The sequence below is a fragment of the Arachis ipaensis genome, chromosome B2 (genome assembly GCF_059453495.1).
Source record: "Arachis ipaensis isolate K30076 ecotype BB chromosome B2, ASM5945349v1, whole genome shotgun sequence".
In the NCBI taxonomy this organism is placed as follows: Eukaryota; Viridiplantae; Streptophyta; class Magnoliopsida; order Fabales; family Fabaceae; genus Arachis; species Arachis ipaensis.
The window spans coordinates 114,892,424-114,918,455 of record NC_142437.1 but is presented as its reverse complement, the minus strand read 5'-3'; the positions used below and the strand labels follow the sequence as shown (position 1 = coordinate 114,918,455).

General features: G+C 32.2%; 3 protein-coding genes across 4 annotated transcripts; all 3 read right to left on the bottom strand.

Moving 5' to 3' along the window:
- Window positions 1-5,766: 5,766 nt before the first annotated feature.
- LOC107625896 (cytochrome P450 family protein) lies at window positions 5,767-8,577 on the bottom strand. 2 transcript variants are annotated; one of them, XM_016328628.3, is made up of 3 exons: window positions 8,390-8,547; window positions 8,063-8,121; window positions 5,767-7,022 (listed from the first exon to the last, which is right to left on the bottom strand). In XM_016328628.3, exon 3 carries the CDS (start codon window positions 6,981-6,983, stop codon window positions 5,949-5,951), a length of 1,035 nt encoding a protein of 344 aa, XP_016184114.1. In that variant the 5' UTR covers window positions 6,984-7,022; window positions 8,063-8,121; window positions 8,390-8,547; the 3' UTR covers window positions 5,767-5,948. The 2 variants fall into 2 exon arrangements, with proteins under 2 accessions (XP_016184114.1, XP_016184113.1); XM_016328627.3 differs by lacking the exon at window positions 8,063-8,121 and having other exon boundaries at window positions 8,390-8,577.
- A 1,941-nt stretch (window positions 8,578-10,518) lies between these two features.
- On the bottom strand, window positions 10,519-14,724 carry LOC107628519 (uncharacterized). The gene is made up of 7 exons (XM_016331163.3): window positions 14,630-14,724; window positions 14,114-14,491; window positions 13,779-14,014; window positions 11,752-11,967; window positions 11,450-11,542; window positions 11,252-11,353; window positions 10,519-11,159 (listed from the first exon to the last, which is right to left on the bottom strand). Exons 3-7 carry the CDS (start codon window positions 13,992-13,994, stop codon window positions 10,776-10,778), a joined length of 1,011 nt encoding a protein of 336 aa, XP_016186649.2. The 5' UTR covers window positions 13,995-14,014; window positions 14,114-14,491; window positions 14,630-14,724; the 3' UTR covers window positions 10,519-10,775.
- Window positions 14,725-19,077: 4,353 nt separating this feature from the next.
- On the bottom strand, window positions 19,078-21,168 carry LOC107627781 (uncharacterized). The gene is made up of 3 exons (XM_016330607.2): window positions 20,971-21,168; window positions 19,801-19,908; window positions 19,078-19,704 (listed from the first exon to the last, which is right to left on the bottom strand). The coding sequence occupies exons 1-3, from the start codon at window positions 21,166-21,168 to the stop codon at window positions 19,078-19,080; spliced, it is 933 nt and encodes a 310-aa protein (XP_016186093.2).
- Window positions 21,169-26,032: the final 4,864 nt, after the last annotated feature.

The window sequence follows — 26,032 nt, the reverse complement described above, 5'->3', positions numbered from 1 at the left end:
AATTGAGGTAAAAAAAATTTTCAATTGTCACTTTAAATAACCATTAAAAAATTTAGTAGAATAATCATTAATCAATATCAACACGTTAATAATTTTGTGACAAAAATAAGATCAAAGACTAACGTGAGTTACGAATATTAAATTGAAGAACCAAATTAAATAAATTACAACTTTGAAAATCAAATTAAAGTGCAAGTATAATTTTAGAGACTAATTTCATTACTAACTCATATTTAATTTGTGAAAAAATGTTTAGAAAAAGAATGAGAGTTTGATCAGAGTGTATGCAAAATGAGAATTAAGATCTTATTTCGTAATCTAGGAGTCTTAAAGGACTATTTTGAGTTTTTTTATATTTTTTTTTGGTTAAATTTTAAACAGAAGCGTATGATCTAAATTACTTAAATAAATTTAAATGTTAAAATTGTTTGGACGTAGACAATAATTCTTTTTCTTATTGCTAGATGAAAACTCAAGAGAGTTACAAAACCAAGCATCACATGATAAGAATCTCACATCATCAAGCATAAAAATAAGCTAACAAAATATTAAAACTTAAAAGTGAAGAGGAGTAACTGAAGTTACTATGTAAATTATGTTTATGAGTTAATACTCAAATTCGTCCCTGAAAGATACCTCGATCTCCATATTAGTCCTCGAAAGATAAAGTTAATCAAAAGAGTCCTTGAAAGATACACGACTGAATCAGGTTCGTCCTTCCGTCAATTCGCTTGATGACTTGGCTAACGTCTGCTGATGTGTGACGTTAACTGCCACGCTGGCCGAGAAGGAAAACGACGCCGTTTTGAGTGGATGCCCAGATAGTCATGATTCAGCGTCGTTTTGTACGCAGAGTGGATTCAAAACAAGGCCAACTCCGAGCTCTCTTCTCACCAGAAGAAGATTTCAAAGTTGATGACCACATCGGCGTTGTCATCGCCGGACTCACCGCCAACGGCCGCGTTCTCTCGCGCTACATGCGCAACGAATGCATCAACTATTCCTATACCTACGAGTCTCCTCTTCCCGTTGGACGACTCGTCGTTCAGCTCGCTGACAAGGCTCAGGTATCAAGGTTTAGGGTTTTTGGTTTTTTGTTACTATTTTGGTTCTTGGATCGTGCAATTGTTGTGCTAGGATTTATTTTGTGTTTTGAAATGTTTGGATCTGCATATGCAGTTTTGGTGTTTTTTTTTTTTATTAATTTGAATTGTCAAATTTGACAGTCCTATAATTGTTGATTATGTTAATTGCGGTGGAATTGATTGGTTTTTAGGTTTGTGGTGTTATTTGTAACTGTGAGTAGTGATGAAGTGTGGAAGTTCTCTTTTATGATGAATTGAGGGTTTTGTAGTGTGGTTTAGTCATCTCAGTTATGGTGCTAAAATTGGCTATGATGAAAGGATGATTGTATATGGCATCAGCTATTATCATATATGTTCAAATTCCATTCTTTTAAGTATTTATTACCTTTTGCAGTGGTATTGAGTGTTAAAAACAAAAAGTTTCTTTAAACTGGTACTGATTGCTATAGTGTTAAATATGAGATGTTGTGGTTATGCTGCTTGTAGTTTGTACATTCGAACTAAGTGGCTGGAAATTATTACAAATATGTTTTAATTTGCGATTTTTGTCTTCTGTTTTTGAATGTATTTGTGATGGACCTCAAAGTTAGTTATGGGATGTGCATTTTGAAATGTTGTCAATCTTTTCTTATTCTGTTTGGAGGCTATTGAGCTGAGCTCTTAAATGTGAAATGACTAGTTAGCTGCATGCAAAAACTAACAATATTCTTTGGTGTCTTTGATGCTAATGTAATGGGAAAGCTATTTAGCTATGATGGGGGAATCAGTTCACCTAGTGTGCCTTGTGGTGAGTTATAGTCATTAACTAGATGTGCTTCCTCTAATTTGGTTTGTGAGAGGCCATTGGTCCACAATCTGTCTGAAGTTTGAATAGCTCATTGAATCTATGCAACATATTAATGGAGTGAGAGGAAATCTTGAATGGGGCAACATCTATGTCATGCAACTCTATGTTTACCTGGCTTTACTTTGAAGATATGTGGTGGGGTGTTGAAGATATATGCAACTCTATGCATATTAAGGCATGTATAATGTCTATTTTGTAAATATCTACAAATTTGATGTATGAAAGAAAGAAGTATTTGCTGAATTTATTATAAGAGCTCTTTCTCTTGTGATGCAATTTTAATGGCAGGTTTGCACCCAGCGGTCATGGAAACGTCCTTATGGGGTTGGCCTCTTGGTCGGTGGAATGGATGAATCAGGAGCTCACCTCTATTATAACTGTCCAAGTGGAAACTATTTTGAATATCAGGCTTTTCGCTATCTCTGCTGAGACAATTAAGGGGACTAGTTCAGCCACTGCTAAGAAGCTTGTCAACTTTATGACCTTCGTTCCTACTCTAGGTTTCAAGCCCCCAAGAAAGACTGATAAATGACTTTGATTGGTGTTGAAATGTATTCTGGTTGAATTTGTTTTTGTGTGAGGATACTTTATGTTTTTTTGCACAGGGCAATTGAACTTCCATTATCAACATTTTGGTTATCTATGTAATTGAAAGTTGTACTATGCCCTTTTATTTTGTCTAGCATACTTTGCTGTGGTTTGTATCCTCATGTAAAACCTTTTTATTTTGCTCCTTAAGACAATGTGACAACTAGCCTTCCATGGCAACTCAATGTTTAAGAGTACTTTGACTACTGATTTTGTTCATTCCTTAGTACATCTTTCTGTAATAGTGATTCGATTTGGTTTGGAACCTTTGAATTGGATTGTGTAGTCTTAATCTTAAATAACCAAATGCAACATCTATTCTCATTCAACAAATTACTCTCCTTACAGCATGACATATCAACACATTTTGTTTTACTTGGAACTAGATAACAAACAACAAACCATTACATTAAGGACTACTACCACAAACAGGAAAACTATTAATATTTTCAATGATTTTACTTCAGCTTCCAAACTGCCCAGTCTCCATGCCACCTTCAACCTCCATTCATCATAGTCACTTTCAACTTGCAGCCCAGCCCCGTAATCTTTCTTTGTTCCACCTTCGCCCACCACTTCATACTCATCATCGTCAACCCACTTAAAGTAATTGCAGTGACTGCCCTTCTGCGAATTCAAGAATCAGAAAAGAAAAATCTGAATAAAACCCCAAAGCACAAAACAACATGGAAAACCTTTAACTTCTTACGCAACACTCACCCGGTACCTTGGACATGCACGAAATAGTCTATCTGGTTTTCTGCTGTCCCAGATTTTCTCAACGCAGCCTTCAACCCGCAGAAACATGATTCCTCATGGGTTTTCCTCCTGGTTCGCATTTAAGCGCTGGAACCGTTACTGCCGTTCGAGAAGAACGACACACCACCTCCATGGCCTCCATTTCCTGCCTCCATCTTCACCCCCAAACCAGCAATTTCAACACTAACCCAGGCATATGGCCCTTTTATTGCTGAAGGCGACGTATTTATCATCGAAATTAGGATTAGGTTTCAAACAATTAGGGACTGATTTGAACTGTTTTTCCAAACTTACCTTGTCAGCAATACATTATGACACGTTGGCCTCCTCCACGTTGGAAGCTAACGACACACCTCAGCAGACGTTAGCCAGGTCACCGACGGAGTTGACGGAAGGACAAACGTGATTAACTTGGGTAACTTTCGGGGATTCTTTTGATTAACTTTATCTTTCGGGGACTAATATGGAGATCGAGGTATCTTTCAGGGATGAATTTGATATTTAACTCTTATGTTTATATAAATAAGGTAAAGTAGTAATTTTATTTTACTGAAAACATTCCCATAAGCCCATAGGAAAATAATGGGCAAACCCACCTTTCACATGAGTTTGAAATTGGGGGGAAGAGGATTTAATTGAATGTAATATTTGATATTTCTGAGAATATTTTTTAGGAATTTTGAAAACGAACTTTCAACTAAACACACACTGAAATTCTTCTAACATAAAAGCTAAAAAGTTTTGTGATTATAAGAAAAAGAGTAAAGTATCGTTTTTATCCCAACGTTTGGAATAAGTTTTAAAGTTGTTCCTAACGTTTCAATCGTCCTATTTAAGTCTCTAATATTTTAAAATTGACTCAATGTTGTTCTGCTGTTACGGATCCCTTAACAAAATTGACGGCAGGACAAAATTGAGACGATTTTGAAACGTTAGGGACTTAAATAGGACGAAAACGTTGGAGACAAAAACGATACATAGAAATAAATTTTAATTATATCAAGTTTTTACTATACATAGTATTCAATTATTTTTTAATTACATCTAAGTAAATTACACTTAATCATATTACTTTCATTCTAAATAAATTATTTTTTATAAATTTACTTTTAAAGATTTTTAGTTATCATGAAATGTTTGTAGAATGACTAGTATATAAACTTGCGGAAATATATATATATATATATTTACAATAAAATATAAATTATACTTTTGTCTCTAATGTATCAAAATTCTTTAAAATTATAAAAAAATAAATTTATTTAAAATGAAAGTAATGTGATTAAGTGTAATTTACTTATTATATGTTATTAAAAAATAATTGAATACTATGTATAGTAAAAAATTAATATTATTAAAAGATTAAATTAAATTAAAATTTATTTTTATGTATCGTTTTTGTCCCAACGTTTTCGTCTTATTTAAGTCCCTAACGTTTCAAAATCGTCTCAATTTTGTCCTGCTGTCAATTTCGTTAACGGATCCCTAACGGCAGGACAACATTGAGTCAATTTTGAAACATTGAGGACTTAAATAGGACGATTGAAACGTTAGGGACAATTCTGGGACTTACCCCAAACTTTGGGGACAAAAACGATACTTTACTCTAACAAAAAACAAAACCCTTATGATCCACAAATATAATTGGGCTTGTAGTGTTAAATTGGGCCACATGTTCCATGATAGAATACTATGCTAAGTTTTAGAAATGCATACAATTCTTTTCCGATGACCAAAAATACAAAAACAGATTATTTTTTTCAAATTGATTTTTTAAGTTGTATTAGATTAGTTTAATTTAATTGGACACCAAAGAAAGAGAGTAACTTAATTCAATAATAACAAAATATGAGCAACATTTACCAAAAAAAAAAAAAAAAAAAAACAAAATATGAGCAACAATTTACATTCTAAATGTTCAGTATTAAACATAAGAGAGGTATATTTGCAAGTTTACATCATTTGAAAATATAATAATTGTTATAATTTATAAATGTTTGGTAACTCTTAACGATTTTAAATGAACACCTTCATATTTCATTCATTAAAAAATCATGAACATTCCATTTACAGGGAATTCAAAAAATTCAATCTTTGTCCATTACTATAGTTGTGTAATTCATCAAAGTACACATTCAAAAGCAGGTCAACTTCACAAGGAATGGGGATTTTGCTACAAAAATAAAAAGACAAGGATACTAACAAAACTAAAGCATATTTTTTAGGATAAAAGGAATTCATGTCTAGGCTCAATCTAGATACAAAGTATAAAATCATGGTCACATATTGGAGCTGGAACCTAGAAGAGCCAAAATAACAAGTAATTAACAATATATGACTTATCCTGTTACCTGCAAATAAATAAAAAGAAAAAAGAATACAGTTTTTCTTTATGATTCACATTCCATTATCACAAGCTTTTTGTGCAAACAAATCCATCAGTTTGTTCACAACTTTAAGAGATAACACAAGAACAGCAAAAAGAATTGTAAAAGGATACTCTTGTATTGAATCTAAGAAGCATTAATGTGTTTAACTAGCTATATTTATATGTGTATCACTATCAGTCTATCACTACACATAGGATTGAAAACATCCATAACGAAATTCAAACCATATCTATTGAATCCATAAGAATGTCTCTTTCTTGTTATTTGATGTTGCAGCAATCAGTAAACACCATTAGCAGCCGAAGTATTGGACGAAGGCGATTGCTGCTTTTGGCCTCGAGCATTAAAACCTGCAAACCAAGCAACCCTCATAAGCTGCAAACCAAGAATTAGCACCCACCAGCAAACCAGCCCTCTAATAGTATGCATCATCCATGCCGGCACACCAAGTTCGGCTCCAAGCTTCAACCCCCTCATTAGCTGCAGAACACGGTAGGACTCGTATATGACCGGGGTAACGAGCCAGACCGGTGATTGCCAATGCCAAGTCAGTATCTCAGTCAGAACCTGTACTGACAATAGAAGAAGATAAGGTCCAAATAGAACTAACGATGAGATGAGAGGAAGTTGAGGCTGCAGAATGCCCTTATCAGATCCAAACATCAGCAACATTGGGATGATGAATCCGGTTAGAGTAGCAACTATGTTCCAGAACCGGTAGCTGAAGGGTGCCTTGCTGTTGCATTCTTGCATTGGATTCTTCGGACGCGAAACAGAGTCAGCCATGAGGAGAAAAAGGGTTGCGCCGAGGTTAAAGATGCAATCAAGTCCAACCAAGGAAAGTAGGCTTGCTATATTGGGACCAAGAAAGATTGAGGATATTGGTAACCATAACGTCGGCACCATGCCGGTTGCAAGGAGAACAGAAGGACCTAGAAGCCACATAGGCCACTTGAAAAGCTGAAATTGCATGCCTGAGTGATTCTCAGTCTCTGCAGATGCTTCGGCATTTTCTGTAATCGATTCAGCTGTTTTACTAGGATCAAGAGTTTCAAATATATTGGCCGAACTCGGCAAGAACTTATCACTCTGATTATCTGTAGGAGCATAAGTGAAAGGTGACGGCTCCCACGGAGTCAACTTTGTGCAGCATATGCTTGATTCTTTTATTCGAGTACGAGGAAAACTAAGTCCCTGGAGTTGAAATGCTTTTCCAGAGTTTAATAATATCAGGCTTCTATGATGTTCCTTCCTGTTAGTTGATGTGTGTATATGATAATGAGTTTGAGTTAATGATGCCATTCCTATATTCATTCTTGACTTCAGAAAATCCAAATGATTATGCGCTTTTGCCTATAAAATTAAGATATCACAGACTAATAAACTCAGTGTCATACAAAAGCATATATAATATTCTAAGATAATAATACAAGTTTCTAACACAACAAAAAGAACAAATTACTGTTGTTGAAAGAGACATGGAAAAAATGTATCATAAGACCTCAATTTTCTGGGGCAATGTTGCAAGTTAATGCATTAATTCATTGAATATTCCTTAATCCATATCAGTTCTTATGATTACGCACTCAAAGCTCCAAGGAAAATTTCATCAAGGAATGGTACTAGATTTAGAGATAGTTATATGATTATGGTCCCTAACATATAGTAGTCAACATTTCTCATTCTTATGACTCGAAATCTTAAAAATTACACAATCAAAATTCAAACCATATTATTGAAGTTACACTTGTTTGAATGTAAAACTCCAACTAATACATGGTGCCAGATCATGTCCTATTCACTAAATGCTAAATATAGCATACAAAGGACAGGTCTTCCAAATGAGAATGGAGAATTTTCAATTTACTGAATTTCAGTATGCTTCAATCTTTCCTTCTATTGTGTTTTACATTTTACCATTCATTCCTAACAATCATATAGGACTGTTGGGAAAACGCATTAGAAACTTGGTCGGATTTCATAGCGAAGTATCTTTCCATATCTCATATTTATGTTTACCTCAGTGTTTCTCATATTTATGTTTTACCTCATAATGTTTAAAAATAACAAGAATACTAGATAATGAATAAGAGAACGCTTCCTCAAAAAGCTTATTTTCTTTTTTCTTTTATAGTTTTCTTCTATATGTAAAAAAAATGCATTTGTTTGTATTGGATTGAATGCCTATCAGAAAGACAAAGGTAACTACTGACTGTAAAATTACAAACTTATTTCCTTAAGATTTCTCTAATCTACATCAAACATCAGGAATCTGGAATCAGTATGATAAGATTATCAAATCCTAATGGTAATTTTGACTAAACAATGCAAACAATTTCCACAGTATAGTAAACAAATCAACAAGGATTCTAATCATAACCAAATTTTCATACCAATGTTGGAATATCAGAGCTTTATCCATCAACTTCAAATCAAAACTCCAAGTTCCTCACTACCATAAAATGGTAGAGTATCAATAACAATTCATTTACACACACACACAAAAGAGGCACAAACAAATCCAGCAAACTGGTTCCAAACTTCCATTGATTTTTGCAGTGGAACATATAAAGGGTAAGCAAAAAAAGCATTCAAATATAAAGATTCAATAAAAGGGTCAACATAAGAGGTTTGGCATCAAGTATCAACCTCTGAAGAAGCATAATAATGGGAAAATAGAAGGGGAAAACAGAGAATAAAGGGTGAAAATGGAAAGTGACCTTTATGAGGGGAAATCGAAGGATTTGAGGAAGCGAATTGTGTCCAAAATCATTTGAATCCGATGATCATAGAAAGCTTCAGACACTGACACGTGAGGTCAAGGCTTCTCAAACTTTGAGGGCGAAGCACGAACCGGAAAAACGATATATCATCAATCGTTGCCTGCTGGGTGGAAAATTCTCTCTCTCTCCCTCTCCTTTTTTTTTTTCTTTAAAAATTGTAAAAAATTTTAAACATATTTTAGGTTTTATTTTTATTTTAATTTTATCTCTAAAATTTTTTATTTGTATCAAAAATATTCTGACAGCTACATTTTAAAAAAAATTAAAATTAATTCAACAATAATTCATGACAATTATATCGATTTGCTTTTGATAAAAATTATTCCTATAAAATTATTGTTAAATTAATCCTAAATTTTTTAATATTAAAATTTTTTAAGATAAAATTAAAACAAAATAAAACTTAGAATACTTTTAAAATTTTTAACAAATTTTAAAAACGAAAAATATATTTTATTCTTAATAAAAAATCAAATTTTAAATGCAAGCTCATATGTGCTAAAATTGGACTAGACTAACAAGTTCGATCAAAAAATTAGTGAAGCGGTCAGTCCAGTTGGCCACTAAACCAAACTACTTTTCATTATACTTTTTTTAAATATATAACATATACAAATTAAGTTATATTTTTTAAATTTATATTTATTAATTATAATTTAAACGGTTCAATTCGTGATTTACCGATTGAATTAGTGAGTTAATAGTCTGATCGGTTTAGTTTTGACAATTATGTACAGAATAATACGCAATTTGATTCTTAAACTTGTAAATGAGTTTCAATTTAGTCCCTAAAATTTTAGTTGCTTCTATTTAATTTCGAAACTTTGTAAACATGACTTAGTTTTCGACGTACAGACATTAATGGGACACTGACATGAACAACCAAATGCTACACTGGACTCTATAAAACATCTTTTTTATTTTGACACTTAAATAGTCCAAAAATAATATCGTAAGTGGTGTTTATTGAAATTTTTCCTCCCAAAGTAATTGGCATGGGGTTATTTTTAGACTATTTGAGCGTCAAAACAAAAACTGTATCATTTTTCAGGTTCTAACGTGATATCTGACGGTCTATGCCAGTACTCTATTAACATTTATGTGCGAGGCCTAATGTAAGTCACGTTTGTAAAGTTTGAGAAGTAAATAGAGATAATTAAAAATTTAAAGACTAAATTGAGAATTGCCTACAAATTCAAAAATCAAAATGAGTATTAACTCTTTAAATGCATTATGGTTATAAAAATTTTGATATCTATAAAATTATTTATTCTAACTATGATTTGTATTTTTAGGAGTTAAATTGAGACAAAAAAATTTTACTTATCAAAATAACTTTTGTATTATTTTTTAAAAATTCTTTTGATAATGATAACTTTAATTATACAAATTTTAATATCATATTATAAAATTATTTATTTCATTCTTGTATTGGTATATTAAAAAAAAATTTTATCTGTCAAATTAACTTATAATAAAAATGATTTGAAGATTTTTTATCATCAATGAAATTAAACTCTTTTAAAATAAGTAAATTGATAAATTAAAAAATATTATTTAATTATTATTAAATTAAGATAGCCTTAGTTAATACATGATATAAGTTACAAAATAAAAAACAATTAAATTCTTATTTTATTGATTTATCAATTTTCTCATTTACTACAAGAGAACCGGCAGATAGCAGCGGTTGTGAATCCGCTAGAAGATAGCGTGCGGTTAAACGGTTAGCAGCGGTTAATAGTAACCGCTGGAATAACCGCTACAAGATGGTATTTTGCCGCGAAATATTTTTGCGGCGGTTATAACCGCTACTAAACAATAAACTAGAGTACTTGGAGATGGCAGCGGTTAGTAACCGCTGCGAAATTTCACTTTCCGAAAATCAGTTGTTTTAATATCGCAGCGGACTTTTTAACCGCTACTAAATGTATTATTATGGTTTTTTTTTGTTTAAATCCGAATTATCATATATAATTGTTATTTTAATTCCTGTTATATTTTTCCACTTCGTAAGTTGCTTTAATTTATTAAAACAACAAAGAACTAATCAAATTAAAAAACACAAAATAGTTGAAAAATATTTACACAAGAAACAAACATCATAAGAGAAATTTGTCTTCAGTATATCAATGTCTGTATACTAAAAATTAAAAACTCACAAGTCATTAAACAACAAACAATAAAAAAGTTTGTAAACTAGAAATTAAAAAGTCAAGGGTCATTACACAGCAAACAATAAAAAAGTGTTCAGATTCAAAGTTTTTCTATTTCAATTGATTTGACTCCATGATATTTCATTCAGATCATTAGTGCCACAAGATCATGTTGCACGGGATACGGTCGGTGTACTTCCCAAAGCTTCCAGATCCGCAGCTATGTCAGGAGGCAAATTACCTCCTTGTTGCTGTATTAGGTATCTTAACAAATTTTCCATTGTTTGTGACTTTGCCTTTTTCTCTGCTGCCTCTGCCTTTAGTATTGCTGCCTCTGCCTTAAGTTCTGCAATCTCCTTCTGATACTCCTCAACTTGCACATTGGAGGCTGACTGCTGTGGAATATAACGAAAACACTGAGTGGGACATGGTCCGAAACCCATTCCACGAACTCGTCCTGGATGCTCCTTGCCAAGAACTTGTGCGAGGGAATCATTCTGTGAAAGCTCCTTGCTGGAGGCGTCTTGGCTCTCAATATGCTCAATTGCTTCCTGCATACATGTGATATTTGGAGTTAAACTAATTTCAGATCTACAATTGTAAATCCAACAAGAAAACTGAAAAATTAAACAACATGACTTACACCAACAAGACGCGCATCTTCATTTATATACGTGCCATCCTGTTTTTTATGTGACATGGTCCATATCTCTCCTCTACCAATAGGTCTTCCCTGTCGTTGCTCCTATAACATTCATGTGGACACAATGATAGTTAAAAAAAACTTTATATTACAAAAAACTAAGCCAAAATCTAAAACTGAATTACTGTTATTGATTACTTCTTCGTGTCTTTTTCTGGCCAATATTTTAGAACCTCCAGTATGTGTGTAACGTTGCTTTGCATGGTTTGCAGCATTTTTTCTGCACTTCTCCTATAAAAAAAAAAAAGATAAAAGTGAATGGGATAATTTAATACTTTTAAGGTCCATGAAATAGCCATGAACAATTTCAGGAAAAAAACATAAGGTAAAGGGATTTTGGGTAGAAGTTTTTCTACTGTCACAACAGATACAGCATATCTAGCAATAATTCAGAGAGTTTTAAAATGAATAGACTGAAAAATTGATTGAATATTTGTTACCTTCGTTGAATCCTTCAACCGATATTCAAGAAACCACTTCCAGTGATTTGCATCTATTCCTGATGGTTTATGGTTGGCATTTTGCTCAAATGTCCTTCTACTATCATAAAACTTATGGAACAAGTTATTTCTTGTGTTCTTCCAGTTTCTTCCTATCCTTTGTATGATTCTCTGCTTTATTCTTCCTCTTTCATCGTCCTCATAGTGAAACACTCGCTGCAAATATTTCACATAATAAGTAAATCAAAATCAATTAATGTTACTAATCTTACACATGGTGTAGAGTTCCAAAACGACCACATTAATCTAACTCTTATTGGTTTCTATTTTTTTCTGCAATCTTTTTTACGTGGATGATGCAATCCCTTACAAAATTTTCACCATCATTAAACTACTCTTCTTGATGATCCCTTTAATATGTAAATTCAGAAAACAAGAAGAATATTCTTAATGATGGTATATGGTAAGTATAACGTATTTGCTATCTTTTTAATCTATGTATTTCAATCTTATATATAACTATTCATCCTGAATTTCTTAGCTTATACATTCTAAGTAAGTAACAATATTTCTGCATATAATTTGATTATACATAAATTACTTGTAAAGGTGTATTATGTTTATTTTCTGGTAGGTTCTAGCTTATACAAGCATGGTTTACAATAATAAATATAACCTGCAATAGGTTGTTAGTTAATCTAATCAAATGCTCATACCCAAAACAGTTCAACTATCAAGCTCAATTAATTTCCAAACTAATCAAATGATGCTGGTAATGGCACTCATCATATTACTGTAACATATATTCAATACATGTTAACCATATTCTCTAATCTGCATGCCTTAGATTCAGTAATAATAAAGAGACATTGAAATTTACTATTTAATGTGAGGAAATTAATACCTGTACAGCACATAACATAATAAGATGCATAATGAAGACCTTCTGTACTATACTGAGGACCGAATCACAAAATCATCAACCAATCACGTCTGTAATGAAATTTTTGTATTCTCTTTTCACATTTAAGCAAATTTAAATTAGTTTTTTTCCTTGCATTGTGCATGAAAATTGTGAAAGAAAATAATTATTCAATTTTTCATTTCAAGTGCAGTTCTAGATAGTATGTATGGAAACATGTGGATTCCAACGAATAAATATACACCCATATTAGTTAAGTGTTAATATAAAATTCTATTAACTGTTAATTTAATTAATAAAAGGAGAAATGTTAATTTATAAAATCTGAACTGTTAATTGTCTTCATCAAGAATTACAATTTAATTATATAGAGACATGTTAACTTCAATATTTGGGTAACGGATTCCACTAATGCAACTGTGTACTATACTTTCTTTTTTTTAGCAATTTGATTTAAGAAAAAGCAAAAAATAATAGCTAGCTAACGGATACTTCTCTATGCTAGATGCTTTTTTATAAATCTGTTGATGTTTATAAGTTTTATTATTATTATTATCATTAGTTACATTACTAAATGTGAAGGGATGAACTAATAATATGATGAGTCCTAAGTAAAAAAAACTTATCATAAGATTACATATATTAAGATTTTGATGTGAAAGGATGAACTAATTAAATAGTCCAATGATGCGGTAACTTACATCATTATTAATTTTAATTTCTTTACTACTTTTTATAATTTACCAAAAAAGTTAGATCATGATTAATTACTTAAATTAACCAAATTTAAGTTAGATTAAGTGTTAAAAATAATTATGATAAGTCAATCAATTTTATTTCCGTTAATAATGTAAAGATATGTCACAAGGGGTAAATTATCCTCTAATTTAGAGAGGGGTAAATAGAATTCCCAAACATATATTAATATATTTTCAATGAATTTCCAAGGTTGAAATTCATGTGTGTGCGTATTAATCTTCCCCTTGTTCTATCGATTTAAGAGAAACAAAATGAAAAATTTTACAATTGAATTACAGTTGATCGACGTAAATCCAACTTCAAGCAGTATTAAAGCCTTGCTATTCAAAAATAACTCTAAAATTACCTTAAACTGGTCAAACACGTGCTCCTTGATAGCCTTGTTCATTGTCCTCCAGCTTTCTTCACAAATTGGTAACTGTTGAAAATCAGCCCCCAAACTCCCCAAGAACCCGCTTAATAAGCCAGCTGATTGACCAACTTGTTGCATCTCCTTGTTACGGTGGAGTACGATCTTCCTTCCAGGAGGAAGTGCTAATGCCTCCTTAACTGTGAGATCCATCTTTTTTATCACGCCGTTTTCTAACGGAGGAAACAAGTGTACAACATTGTAGTTACGGAGAGAATTATAATTCAAGAAAATTTTAAATATGATCCTTAAAATACGAGAAAAAATAATACCAATGACATCAACTTTCCAAAAATCGGTGTCCTTTTTTTTGCTGTTAGCATTGCCTAGATGTTCAGCTTCGTGCGCGGCAAACAAGTCGTCGACATGATCATCAAAAGACTCGACCTCATCCGCCTCTGGGTCATAGTCTTCATCTTCTGAATAGACATCTGCATCTTCATGTGATCCCAACTCTCCGTGCGCATTGCAGGAGCTCGAGTGTCACTCATGTCACTCGACGAAGCCAACCATCTTTTATTGCGCGGAGGTCGAAACGGCACAGCATTAACACGAGATTGTCGACCACTATTGCGGGAATGCGGAAGTGGAGGCGCTCTAGCACGTCGCTGTGCACTTGAAGTGTTAGCTCCCGCATACGTGATTCCATCCTTGTGTACAAAAACAAATTAGGTAGTACATCAACCAACCTTTTTTACTATACCCACAAATTAAATTGAATAAAAATCTATCCTAAAATGCAATTGAACTTTAGGATGCTCAGCTCAGGCTAGCATTGCTTAACTCACTAGAGTAGCTTGGGTTTGATTATCAGGGGCAGCAACAGTACGGGCTGCACTACTAACGGTGTAACGAGGTTTCCGAGACATTTGATTAATCCTTTAAACTACATAAGGTAATTAGACAATTAGTAAGATATGAACAAAATAGAAAATCAAGAGTACAAAACACTCAAACCTTCACCAACAGACAGCTGTTACACACATACTTCTTAAAAAAATGCAAATTATAAGCTAAGTTTTCTTTTTAAGTAAGGAATGCTTTGGTACCGTTATCTGATGGAAGAACTTTTTCGAAAGATATTTATTTGTTGTAAGATTTTTTGAAGTAATCACATACTAAAAATAGAACCTGAAAATGGAGGTGGGTTGAGAAACACTGAGTAAATGTGCGGTTTTTGAAGTTAGCAATCACAAACAATCGAAACTGTGTGTGTGAGGCATCTTGTTATTTGTTTCGTAACACTGATTAGTGTAACGGACAGCCCCAAAATTTTTATAATCTATATGATAAAAGAACAACATTAAACAGTTTACACCTAATCCTTCAAAGGTCGTGATTGGATCAACCCCATCCCTTTTACCCTTTATGCGAACTAACAAATCTGCAATTGAACACTAGTTTTCTGACGAAGGCTTTGAATATGAACACCCCATTCAATTTCAAAGACGTAACAAAAGCTCAAATTAATTTATTTGACAATACTATAAAACTGAAACGAAATTAGACAAATATTAATGTTGACTAAGTTATTTAAAAATACATAATAAAATTAAAAGAATCAGTAATTTTACCTGGGAAACTAGTAGCTATAAAGATTGAAAATCAGTAATTTTATTAAGACTCTTAAAATTTTTCAACTTACTAAAAAGGTTGCTCTCTGTAGTATGTGCAATTTTGAAAAATTAAAAGAATCCGAAGCTACATCTTTTATTCGTACTTGCAATGAATTTAGTTTACTGAGTAGTGTTGAGTTTAGTCATTTGTAAGTAATTACGGACCATGCATTGGTATAATTAAAGATTAGAAATACATGGCCCATATTAGCAACAAAGAGAAAAAAGGTTTCATTTCGATCACAAAGGATCGATGGATAAGCAAAAATCAATAAAGACCCATGCCTATGGAAGGACAGGGACCAATGAATATTGCAGCAGAGAAATTCCTTGAAGAACCATGTCCATATACATACATGTCAATAACCTATAGACAAAACATTTCACTAATTATTAAGTGCATTTGCAAGCACGTGTATATAGATCCTTTAAGAATTAAATGAGTTCAAAATGGTTGAACTATATAGACAAAACAGTTCACTCATACACCTTTTTAATATATATATATATATATATATCCTTTAGGAATTAAATGAATTCAAAGTGGTGGGTGTATATAGACAAAACAGTTCACTCATACACCTTTCATATATATATATATATATACATATTTTTCATTATGTATTAACATATGTAAGCAACAAATATAGCTTCTGATGAGAAAGTTTATTCAAAGTTTGTTCCTTTTTTTTCCCCTGTTGGCAAAAATTAGGGGTTATTCAAAATAAGCTTGACTAAGCGCACTGAACTAAGAAAAGGCTAACAAATACATTAGTAAAAAGGAAAACTAAACCGCAAATAAAACCACATTAAAAATTTATAGAATACAACTAGTGTCCAAATTTCAATATTCCAATATCAGCTACTGAGGAAATGCATAAGCAGAAATCTAATGCAACAATCAACTCTGGGTGTACATGTTATCATATTGGAAAAATAGATCGTGTTAAACACAAAAATAAAAAACAAAACTTGGTCCAACATACTCTTATTATTCGGTGACGTAAATAGAAAACCTGATTCATAAATTTGTTTTTTGTTATTGATTTATAATATTTTTTTAATTAATCAATTATTTTTTATGTAACACAAAATTGAAAATTTTTTTACTGATTTAAGTTGAAGTGTTTGAAACATGTTTTCCAAAAATAAATATTAGCGGGAACTTGAATAGACATAAGAAGACAATGTTTAAACAAGAAATTTCAACTTAAAAATATATTGCAGCGGTTGAGAGAGAACCGCTGCAAAAAGCTCATCAAAGTACATTTGCCTAGTGACATTTTGTGGCGGTTAAAGCAAAACCGCTGCAAAATGCTACGCTTTTAGTAGCCACATCCAAATCCGTCGTGCTAACCGCTGCCAAATAGTATTTAGCAGCGGTTTCTAGAAACCGCTGCTAAATTTCCGCCGCTAACTACCGGATTTCTTGTAGTTTTATAATGTCGTGGCGGTTCATGTTTTATTATTACCACTCAACATTAAGCATGGTATTAATTAGTCTCTCTAAAAAACTAACTTTTTTATAACTAATAATCAATGACAAAATAGAGAGCGAGGAATGATGAAGTTGTTACGGTTGAAAGTAGGGTGACAATAGAGGAATAGGATTGGGTTTTTGTCCTATATATTTAATTTTTTTTATTTTATAATAATTTTCATAAAATTTGTTCCGCTTCTACTTGTAAGTAGTAAAAAATTGAATTTTAATTTAAGTATCTATCTCGTTTGTATAATTATTAAAATTTAACAAATAAAATTAAATTTTAAAATTTATATAATTATCATCTTATACATAATATAAATTAAAATAAAAACTTGAATATTATACAATATTATTAATTATTTTACATATATTATGTATATGACAAGACGAGAATTATTTAAATTTGATTTCATCCCTCTTCGTCTAAGATCTCACTCCGGTAAAAATTCATCCAGTACGGGGTGAATATTCGTAAATTCGAGTATTGTCATCCTAGTTAAAAGATAGAGATATTTAAAAAAAAATCGATTAAAAACATAGTTTCCAATGTTAGAATTTTATCTTCTATATGTTGCTCAATTTATTATTATAAAAATTAGTTTGAATAATATTATTAATTATTAATAACTGTCTTTTGATTAATTATGTTGGCAATTAATGATAATTAATTTATCTTTAAACACTTTGATTTCATCCTTGCTAGTGGTTCAATATAATTATAAGTTTTAAATTTAGATAAAAAAAAACAAAAGTTATAACATTAAAATATTCATATTGGCTATGATTACTAGAGATACTACGTTGAGTATGTTATGAAATTACTGAACATCCACTTTTTTAAAGTACTATTTTTCATCAATAAATATAATACTTAAAAAAAACACACACACACACACTTTTCTTGAGATCTTTTCACCGTATTTATTTTACTGAGACCATTAGACATGAAAATTACTATCATTCCAAACTACAGAATCAACAACACATGCATACATTTAATTTGTTGGTCTTCCAAAAGCTTTCATCTAGCAAAATTTTAATTTGTTTACATTTAATTGTCATGAAAAATAATTTAGTATAAAACATCATTCACGTATTGGTTTTGATTTTTTTTTGGCAAATCATCCTTCTAGTGGTTTTGTTGTGAGTGTAGCATTTTTCAAGAAATACGTGATGCATATATATTACTAGATATTGTACAATAATCTCACATACATATTATTATGTAGTTTGTTGGATAAAATATAGACTTAATGGCCATGGTAATAGGCCTTGTATAAATACTTAACAAAATAATTTGGATGAAACTATCATAATGGCCCATAATTATGTCTAATTGTTAAACTCACTACAAGAAACGTTGTTAAAATCGACGGCCAAATCGACGGCTTAGCCGTCGATAATATTGAAATTCGACGGCAAAATAGACAGCGCAGTTGGTCGCTATAAAGCCTGTCGGTTTTTCAAAATGCTAATAAAATCGACGGCTTTCATGACCGTCGATAATAATTTAATAAAATCGACGTCAGTTCCGTCTGTAATATGGGTGTGAGAATTTTACATTCTTAATAAAATCGACAACATTGCCGTCGATATTATTATTTAAAATCGACGTCCTCTTTGTCGATAATTTATTCAATAAAATCGACAGCCTTTGTGTCGATATTTAACTCAATAAAATCAACAACACTTTTGTCTATAATATGTTTAATAAAATCGACGTCAAGGCCGTCGATATGTGCTTGAATAAAATCGACATCTTTGCCATCGATTTAATTATTTAGATTTGTGTATTTTAACTTTTAAAAGCGACAACTTTGCCGTCGATTTTAATAGTTATATGTTTTATTATTTTTTCTATTTGAAAAATAGTAAACCGTTAATACAAATAAACTTTTAAATATAAAAATAAAATTTAAACAGAATATTAGATAACAAGACAAATAAACTTTTAAATATAAAAATAAAATTTATACTAAATATTAGATAATGAGTTTACAAACATATCAAAATAATAAATAACCCTCTAACATAAAGACTCAAGACAAGATAAATAACTAAACTTAGAGTTATATTCGTTTAAATTGCAATCTACTAATAATATAAAATATTCAAAGTAAAGTAATTAAATAACCTACTCATACTCGTCTAAATAATCATCTGAGTCATCAAAATCGTCAGAATCATCCTCCCTTTGAGAACTCTGTGGTTGTCCTGGTCGCTGCAGAATAGGTGGGAGTTTTCTACCTGGGGCTGGGGCTGTGCTTTTCTGAGAGCTTGGGAAAATAAAAGGAGGAGGTGGGGGAACACGTGATCCAGAACTACTAGGACCCATGGCTCTCACATACTCAGTCAAACTGCTCAACTGATGACTAAATTGATCCATCTGTGAGTTACTGGTGTTGAGATCCTCACGCAAGGATTCAACAGTCTGTTGCCACTCTCTTTTCTCCCTTTGGTAGTGGTCTTCAAGCTCTCTATATTTAGCGGCATGTTGTTCAACTTCCCTATTGAGTATTATGATTCGTTCTCTAAGATCCAAAACATCAGCGCTGGTGGTCGTGGTTGGCCCATCAACTCGAGGCCGCACCATGGAAGAGTTCCTTACCTCACCCATGCCATATACCCTACCTCTTCGTTTTCCACCCAATGTCTCAATCCATATGCTTTTCTCAGAGACAGGCGGTGGATCAATTACACCAGCCTCTATAGCAGCCTGCCGCTCTTGCTCAGCCTGAAACATACACTCTTGAAATATATCCTACAATGAGGAGAAATGATTGATAAACTACTATAAGTATTAATAATGTATAACAATTAGATAACAAAATAGTTACAATTAATAAAGGTAAGTTACCTTTGTCTTTTGGGAGTGTTCATCAACCCATTGAGTCCTATCCTCTTTGCGAGTATGAGTGTGCTCAAAAAACTCATCCATACGTGATTGTCTTCCAAGCGAATGATTCTACATAATGTAACCAAGTTATCATGTAATATGGGATGTATTGTACTAAGCAATTGATTAAGCAGAAAATAAAACTCAGCAGTTTGCATCAATTCAAGAAGAAACTAGATCAAGATCATTATTAAGAACGGATTTCACTCTCTATTGATTAAGGCTTACCAAAGCATAACCAAATAACCAATTCAATCATATCTACATATGCAGAGAATTTGGATATAAAATAAGCAAGAAAATTCGTGCAGAACCTTACTACTAATGATAAACCTCATGAAAATCAATGCAACTTCAGGAGATGTATTTAGTTTTGATAACTAAAGGGAAGGGAAGAAAAAACAATCAAAATGCAAGGGAATAGCTTGAATAAACAATTGGTACCTAAACAAAAACTGAACTAAAGAACAAATTCTTTACTTCTATATGTGGTAGTAATGCCATACCCATGTAGAAAGACAGCAACAATGTCTACTCTTAGATGATTGATTTAGTGGCTGAAAGTTTCACAACTGAATTAAAAATAGCAACAGCAATCAAGTAGCACATGTTCCCATGAAGTGCATTAAGTGCATTAAGTGACCAAGGAAGTGAATCATAGGCCCCGGACTACTCTAGATTCACATGATGCCTCCTACCTGGTTCCAGTGCATCGAACTCGCCGGGAACTTGGCTATTAGGAAGCTGCGAGAATTGACCGAGGCCTAGATCAGGGACAACCTTGTTTGAACACCACCAGGGATTTGGAAGTATCATATTTTCATCAATCATTTGAAAGTATCATATTTTCATCATCCACATTGAAGTGAACACTAATATCATTAACGCTTCCTTGTATAGTTGTATATTTTCACATACCAATTACCAGGTAAACGACACAATGGAAACACTTATTTATTTATTTATTTTTTCTAAATCTAATATCTAATAATTAGTAGGAATTATAAAGCAGGCTATCTACTGTGTCCTTTCTATGTATAGTGCATGCAAATACATATTATTTATTTTATCAATTTATATTCAAATTCTGTATAATATAAATATAAATTACAAATTCTATAAGCAACTTACCAAGCGTAACCTCGCTTCTGGAAAGGTGGTGCCTCCTGCAGTGTGAAGAGAAGTACCTCGAGTCGATTTCCTGGTAGCTGTATTTCTCACCTGTAATTGTCTATAGGCATCAGTGTTCCAACGTCTCATCAATTCACCAAGAACTTCTGGTGGGATCCAATATGGACGGGCACCTTTTTTGCGAATGGCATGGAGCATACCTCGCAAGCGCTTGGCAGCCCTAAACCTCCAAGCTTGATAGATATCATCCTCTTCCGTATCAATAATGTCAAAGCATTTCTATTTTAAAAAAATCATTTGAATAAAATTTAGCCTCTGAACAGATACAAATTTATTTTGCTGACAAATAAATAACAAGTAATGCTGAGTTTAACAAGTAATAATAATCTAAAGATATCAGAATTCTCTCTAATAGCAAAATTATGTAAAATATTAGGATAAAACGAAAAATAATAATGAGGTTTAGATAATACAATCATGTAGTGAAAATCATCTAAATATGCTGATCTTTTTTCTAGTTCGAGTTGAGTGCCTAGTTTCATCTAAGACAATGTTGAAAAAATTAAGGTAATAATTAAATTAAAGAAAGCTATTAATTTAGATTGTGGACATGATCCTTCAGAGCTCAAAAGCCACAACTTTAGGTCTATGGTACAATTATATATAAGCCATCAATTTAAAGGACAAGAATACGACTAATCTAGTACTTTTGGTTTACTTTGTAATCATAATTTAAGCAAAATCTAAAGATAATTTAAGCTTTATCCTGCAACTAGTTTCAATTTGCAATGCACAGTTGCACATATACACACACACTTGCTCTCTCTCATAAGTCACTTTTAGTCATAAATTAGGGAAAAGCAAGCAAGCAGACAGACAGCTACGCTCTCTCAACACTAACACCACACTCAAACAAACCTACCCACCCTCTCTCTCTCTCTCTCACTCTCTCTCTCTCTCTCTCATACCACACAGAAAATAATTAAAAAAAAGTGAAACAGAGAAGCATAATAATAGATATGCATAACTTTGTACACAACTACACATGATTGGGCTAGTCACAAGTTTAATAGTAATATTGTCGAGAATCCAATGGGTGTCATGTTTGATGTTTGTGCAGATTGAAATTCAAATAAAAGGTTTGCACATGGATCGCAGCAGGGGTAAACTTCAACAATATTAGGCTTTAATAATCAAATGAAGCAGAAGAGAGTTTATTAAAAAATTGGTGTTCTTTAACGTTACTTGGGAGATTCAGTGATTGAGGCCCCACCACCGTGATCTCAATCAGGACATGTAGGATCTGGTGGTTGCCTCCATCGGAGACATTAATATCACTATACACCCCTTTCCACTTATGTTAGTTTCATTAACTCATTCATTATTACTTCACGCAAAGACTTAAAAGTAGAAGCAAAAACAACCAACACTTGCAGTTGCAGGGATGTCCAGAAAAATACACCTTTGAAATCAATTATCTCACAGCAGATACAGATAAAAAAGTAGAAGGTTAAACCTTGAATAGCTTTTTTGGGAGTCTTAAACTCTACCAATACTTTGTGATAGTGTATATGATGAAGAACCAAATACTCCACTATTGTTTCTTTGATCAAAAGATTCTATTGACCCACACCACTACAATTCCCACTGTGAAATGCTGCATAGAAATATCAAATATTGCAAAAGAGTATATCAGAATCTTGAGTTCGGTAGTAGAAAACTGAATATTCTTTCAATATTGATGATTCCTCATACTTCACAAAGAAGCAGAAAACTAACTAAGCTCCAAGAAGCTAAACCAGAAAACAGAATCAGCTAGTAACAAAATGCTTAATCAGTAACCGAATTTCAAATTCCAACAAACTTAAAACTAGCTAACAAGAAATCAAGCAAGCAATCAACACATGAAGAATAAGCAGAAGTTGGCAATTGCTAATACCTGAGCTGAAATTACAGCAAGCAATAATTAAAGAAATGAAAAGGGTAGTGTACCTGGTCATAGGAAATCCTAACTTTGCAGCACCAGAGAGAGAGGGAATCTTTTAAGAAAGCTGCTTCAAATGTATATGTTGTTGTTAGAAAATCAAAATATATAGTTAGGAACAGGGAATCATTGCAATCTATAGATATAACTCTAAATGTTTGAGAAGAAATGAAAGTCACGTTAAAATACTATATAAACTATAAGGTATTGAAACAATAGAAAAATAATCATTTTAATATTTTTATATTTTTGTCTTGAGACTGTTATTAATAAAAATGAGGATGGAATCCAAAGAGCCAATAGATTTGTGCCAGATTTCAAAAGGAAAACAGAACAAAATGCATAGGTCATTAACACGGATACAATATGCTTTAGCCATTGCTAATACAAGTTTCACGACTGAGTCGCTCATAGTTCTGTTCTGTTGAAGGGAATTGATATCTTGGATAGACTTGGTTATTATTTAAGTTATAAGGCAATAAGGCATGATTGTGTTTGTGATGTAAGTTTTATAACACAGATTTTGATATGATAGCAGTTTTTCTTCTCAATAATGTACATGCTAATTGAATTTGTTTTCCCATAATATATAGGAGTACCATAAATCTAATAACAAATGATGCATCTAATATTTTTCTGCTCACTTCCCAAACTACCCTTGTCTTCCTTCATATTTCCAAAGCCATCCTCTTCACCATCAATGTTCAAGTACGCAAAAAAAGCTATAGAATATCACTACAAAAATTAGAAGTATTAGATCTAAGGGTACTCTCTTCTATATGCATCATTTTCTTCACGTGAAGTAAAATTTGCCTTCTTCCTTAGCAAACAACAAAAAGTAAAGAATGGATGATTGATGATGTTATTTTTTTATCATGCATTATATATATTATAAAGAATAAAAAATATGCAAATACTTTCCTTGTAGAACAACCTTTTCCTCATCTAAATTAGATTCAGATTTCTCTTTCTACAGCTTTATAAATTTTATCTCATATTTATCAAGTTTTCCAACACCACTACTAGATTCGTTTTTCTTAATTTTTTATTATAAGCTATGGTCTATCTGAATCATGAGGAAAATTCATCTTTATGCTTCTTCAAAAAAGCTGCTCTTTACTTTTATTGACATAATTAGATAATCTTTTCTAGGGTAACAAAGTTCAATTGAAGCCCTCAAAAGATGGAAAAGGAGACTTTCATTAAAGCTTTTTATTCATTTCCATAACTAATACATAGATGTAGAAAAGTGAATTGCATAAAGTGCATGAATGAGAAAGAACCAATAATTAAGTAATAACGTGAATCTTCATAGGAGTAGAAGCAAGTACAAAATTCAAAGCATAATCAACAATCGTGCATTATTGACAGTACTCTTCACCAAAAGTGTGTGTGTCTCAAGTACAAACTAAAACTAGCGGACCACACAAAATGTGCCTTAGCTTTTACCAAAGTGTGGTACCAACCATTGAACTCCATCGAGCTCATTACCCAAACGATGTGTTATTAGATTCTTCCCTAGCTAGATACAATTCACTATTTACTATTTTACTCTATCAAAATGTTATAAAATTGAAAAAATAAACCTAATAATAATCATAATAATAAAGCCTTACATACAAAAATTCCATTCAGGCATTTCTCCGAACATGTGGTGTGCAGAGTTCAAAACAGTAAATTTCAGTTTAATCTAAGCAACATTCAACCCAGTAATTTCAGAAAGATACAGCCAACAACAATTTCAGTCCAGAAACACAAGTTTTAACAAACCTAAGCCTAACCAAAATTTCTAAAAATAGAATTAAAAAGCAGTGAAAATAAAGAAAAGAAAGACAGGGAACAGGGGAAAGGAACCTGCATTGATGAAAGGAGGAAGAAGAACGGAGAGGCGGTGGGGTGGTGGTGATGTCGCGGTGGCACAGAAGGTCGCCGCCGCTGGTGGTTGCTTGTCGGTGCTTGAAGACGCGGACAGAGGGTGACTCCACGAACAGGGGTGTCGCACGCAGGAACGAAGAAATGGAGAAATGGGGAAGAAAGAGAAGAAGGAAGAGAGAGAGGGTAGGCGATGGTGGTCGCTAGTGGTGGTGTCGGACGGAGGCGGTGTTGAAGAGAAAACGTTTTTAGTGATAAAAATACCTAGCTTGAATTTGGGGAAGACATGCGTTTCTGAACTTTAGAAGCAGGAGTTGAGAAAATGTATTTTTAGTGATAAAAATCGACGACCTGTTTGTCGATTTTATTCAAATTTATCGACGGCAAAGGTGTCAATATTTTAAATAATAAAATAGACGACAAAATTTTTTATTTTAATATAAAAAAACAACACATATAGCGTCTATTATATAGATTAAATTTAGACCGTTCATTCCATTTTAGAAAGTAATCTAGATCGTTCAAATTTATCGACGGCAGGGTTGTCGATATTTAAAATAATAAAATAGATGACACATTCGTCGATTTTAATATAAAAAAAACACATATGGCGTCTATTATATAGATTAAATTTAGACCATTCATCCAATTTTAGAAGGTAATCTAGACCGTTCAAATTTATCGACGGCAAAGTTGTCGATATTTAAAATAATAAAATAGACGCCATATTCGTCGATTTTATTTTCGACTGCTGATTCGCCTATACTATGACGATAATAGGGAAATAAATTAATGCATTATAAAAATATCGACGACTAGGCCGTCGATTTTAATATTTTTATTTTTAATTATTTTTTTTAGTAATATCGACAGCAGGCCGTCGAAAATTATCGACGGCAGAAATAGCCGTCGATTTTTGCCGTCGATAAACACGCTTTTTCTTGTAGTGACTATTGGATACAAATTAAGAGTTTAATAATTTTGATGTGATGATGGTATTAAAACGTTTTATATAGCTGTTCAATCACATATGTTTCTATTATATATATTTTTTTAGATGACTATTCACACGAAAAAATGTAAAAATAGTTATTTTTGTTAATATATATAATATTACGTAATTCAATACATGTGTAAAATTATTTCATACTCTTAATGTATCAAAATTAAATTTATAAATTAAATAAATATAAGATAAAAATAAAA

Coding starts and splice junctions, on each gene's coding strand:
- LOC107625896 (XM_016328627.3), bottom strand. CDS start 6,983: ATGAATATAGGAATGGCATCATTAACTCAAACTCATTATCATATACAC.
- LOC107628519 (XM_016331163.3), bottom strand. CDS start 13,994: ATGGATCTCACAGTTAAGGAGGCATTAGCACTTCCTCCTGGAAGGAAG. Junction 11,543..11,751: donor GGTTGAAGGATTCAACGAAG/GTAACAAATATT, acceptor TTTTTTTTATAG/GAGAAGTGCAGAAAAAATGC. Junction 11,354..11,449: donor CCAGAAAAAGACACGAAGAA/GTAATCAATAAC, acceptor TGAATGTTATAG/GAGCAACGACAGGGAAGACC.
- LOC107627781 (XM_016330607.2), bottom strand. CDS start 21,168: ATGCTCCATGCCATTCGCAAAAAAGGTGCCCGTCCATATTGGATCCCA. Junction 19,909..20,970: donor CAGAAGCGAGGTTACGCTTG/GTAAGTTGCTTA, acceptor TACATTATGTAG/AATCATTCGCTTGGAAGACA. Junction 19,705..19,800: donor AACACTCCCAAAAGACAAAG/GTAACTTACCTT, acceptor TCCTCATTGTAG/GATATATTTCAAGAGTGTAT.